Here is a 3,509-nt window from a genome sequence, read left to right as displayed (position 1 = left end):
TGATACCCGAACTGATAATGTTTGTACTTAAAGCTATTTTGATTATGGTAATGTAAATTTATAAAGCTTTAAAAACAGGTTTAGGTTGAATAAATTTAAGCTAGAATTGGATTATTTTAAATAAAATATGTTACTTAAGGGAAAAAGAGAGGGAATATTTGATGTATTGATTGAATTATGTGTATGTTTGACCACCCTAACACCACGGTGTTATCTTGAGTACTTTGTTTTAAAAATCAAAAAACTAATAAAACGTGTCTTTAAAAAAAAGAATATGAAATATTTATAAACCAAAGCTATGTGCAAAGATATTATTAATGATATTCTTACAAGAAGTGTTTTATCAAAGAGAAACATGAAGACTTATTAATACAAGAGAAGCGAGAAATGAAGATGAAGATGAAGAGAGCAATTAGCAACCGAAGGATTTTCCTTCCATTAGTTTTCTTATAATAAGATGAAATACAGGTTTAATATGGACAAACGGACATTAGAATTGAGAAGAAGAAAGCTGAATTTGAAATAGATACAAATGATATGAATATGTGCATGTAGGAGAAAATGTAGCAAACTAGTATTAAGTTTACACTGTGTTATAATTTAAAAGATATTTTTATTAAATATTGATGCTATATGATACTGGCTAAATTGTCTTAAATGTTTCAAGGAATATCAAACCAATGTTGGGAGAATGAAAAGTAAGAGGTTTTTTTTTTTATTAGAAATGATGGACTTGTGAAAAAGCAAAATAAATCTTTGAGATAGAAACAAGCTGTTTACTGGTCAACCGGTTCTTGACTGATTTTTCTCTCTGTCATTACTCAGGGTCAAAGCCAGCTTGCTGTAAATGTTTCCTTAGAAGGGCACTTTATATAGTTCATATTCACCTCATCTCATAGGTTTGGTAGTGAATGAAGCTTACCTGTATAGGTGTGTGAGGGGTTTACCTTTTACCACTGTACCATGTACATAACTACTTTGAGTCAACTCATGAAAAGGAAACCTATAGGATTTGCAATTTTGTATTAAGTTACAAACAAGTTAAGCAAATCCCTGAAGATTTTGTAGCAAGATTTCAAGTGGGTTGCCATTGTCTTTCCTAGAGCTGAGAGAGAGTAACAGGCCCAGGACTAGAATTCAGGGTTTCCCAATTTCTAACTTGATGCCTTAACCATTTCACCAAACTGGGTCTCAGTTATGATGGGGTGACCAAATATAAAAACTAGCAATAATTAAATGGTTTGAAAAATATAAAAATTTAAACAGTAACTTGAGTCATTTTTGTCGGTCCCAACAAAAGTATTTTCCAAATGTTGACTTAGGATGTTTTTCATGCACAAATTTAATTATCCAATAGAATAATATTTAATATAAAATATCCTCTGTCTATCTCCTGACTAATTTTTCCCAAGTCAAAATCAAAATTTGATAGCTCTTATGTTTTTAGGAAAAGAAACCTTTCACAACTGTAGAGGATACTAAATATAATCAACACACTTCAATTTTAAAGTCCATAGATTTGGTGAGGGTGTAATCTCCAATGTCAGGCTGAATCTTTACTACAAGAGATGGGTGTACTACTTACTACTCACTACTTTCAAAATTCCATTTCCTCTTACGTGTCTGGAATTTTGCAATATCTGAACTGATATACAAGTTTAAGAACTCCTATTACTGAGAATTCTTTGGTTGGATTCTGATTGTACTAAATAAATATATACATCTTATAAGAAAAACTGATCAATAAGAATGAAAATTTAGCATGATGGTAGGAATTTCAAGATGATAAAAATGCAAGGAAAACTTTCAATAAATGAATCATTTATTGATATACTCCAAGAAAGAAGCCAAAAAGTTTTTTCATTATCTTGGAGATGACCTTCATCTAATTTGGTGAACAGTTACTCAGACTCTAGAGTTGTATCCAGAGGAACAGAGAACTGAGAAAAAGTGAAGAAATAGGAACCCTCAGAAGCATGTCCTACCTGGGGAATCTTGTAGATCTCCAAGAGAATCCTCATACCAAGAGAAGTTAGGGAATCCAATCCACCAATCACTGCAATCAGCTTCTTCTCCATGTTGCAACTATAGTTTAGAAAAAAAATTCTCCAACTTTTTCAGCATGATGGAATGATAGGTCCATTTTCCACTATAATAATTGTCAAAAATTTGGAATCCCAAAGTGATATTGGGAAGTATTTGAGGATTGTCATTAATCTTCTTTACTGCAAAGGCCAAAGCCCGGATATGTTGATAATACTTTTACTGCTTAGGGGAACACTAAATATAATCTGGTTACTGGCAACACACTTCAATTTTTAAAGTCTGCAGATTTAGTGAGGGTGTCATCGTCAGCTTCAGGCTGAATATAAACTATAAGATTTGGATCCACAACTTAAATCTCTACTTTTGAAATTCTATTTCTTGTTACCCCTTGAGTATTTTGAAATATCTAGACTGATCAAAAAAGTTTGAGGATACCTATCTCTGAATTTATTTGGTGGATTTTTGAATATATATATATAATGAATATTTAGCATGAAGGCAGGAATTCTGAGAAGATGAAAATGCAAAGAAAACTTTTGGTAAATCAAACACTTATTGGTATACTCCAAGTGAGAAACTAAAGAACTTTTCCTTATCTTAAAGATCACTTTATCTAATCTCATAAACAGTATATCAATAAATGAACTCAGACTGCAAAGCGGAATAGAGAAAAGGTGAAGAAATGTGAACCCTCAGAAGCATTTCCTACCTGGGGAATCTTGTAGATCTCCAGGAGAATCCTCATACCAAGAGAAGTTAGGGAATCCAATCCACCAATCACTGCAATCAGCTTCTTCTCCATGTTGCAACTATAGTTTGGGAAAAAAATCTCCAATGTATATATAAGCAGCATGGTGGAATGATAGGTCCATTTTCCACTATAGTAATTGTCAAAAATTTCAAATCCCAAAGTGATATTGGGAAGTATTTGAGGATTGTCATTAATCTTCTTTACTGCAAAGGCCAAAGCCAGGATATGTTGATAATGTTTCGGAAGCATTCTGGAATGAATATTGTATTGTGCATCAAAGGAATAATTCATACATCCTAGTCAATATTTATTTTAGATTATGATTTACTACATCATATTTATATTATAGTATTTTATAATACTTACTACATCATGTTTTTAGGTACAACATTTAGCATAAAGTACCATATACCTATAATTTTACTGGAGATAATTATTTATAATTACTTTTCTAGCAGATACATTTTAAATAAGATTTAAGTATGGAAAAAAGATGAAAGAATGAAAAAATTCTTCACTTTAAGAAAATCTCTTTGATGCAATTATAGATTTAGCGAGGAGAGTAGTAAAATGAAATAAACTTACTGAATCTAATATATTCTACCATCTATGTAGGAAAACAACAGATCTGTTTGAAATAAGAGCAACTGAAAATGATAGCAAAATGAATAAAACAAGAAGCTGCAAAAGTATCATAAGAGAATTTCCTAGT

General features: G+C 31.3%; 1 protein-coding gene across 1 annotated transcript in view; it reads right to left on the bottom strand.

Moving 5' to 3' along the window:
• The window catches only part of LOC107286051 (vomeronasal type-2 receptor 26-like), a 9,974-nt gene extending 7,896 nt beyond the window's left edge, over positions 1–2,078 (bottom strand). The window contains exon 1 of the mRNA XM_015814346.2: positions 1,986–2,078. Within this exon, the coding sequence (XP_015669832.2) occupies positions 1,986–2,078 (93 nt within the window). The remainder of the gene's footprint in view (positions 1–1,985) is intronic.
• Positions 2,079–3,509: the final 1,431 nt, after the last annotated feature.

Source organism: Protobothrops mucrosquamatus, unplaced genomic scaffold, assembly GCF_001527695.2.
Source record: "Protobothrops mucrosquamatus isolate PMUCROS unplaced genomic scaffold, P.Mucros_1.0 scaffold239, whole genome shotgun sequence".
Classification (NCBI taxonomy): domain Eukaryota; kingdom Metazoa; phylum Chordata; class Lepidosauria; order Squamata; family Viperidae; genus Protobothrops; species Protobothrops mucrosquamatus.
This window is presented reverse-complemented; position numbering and strand designations above follow the sequence as displayed.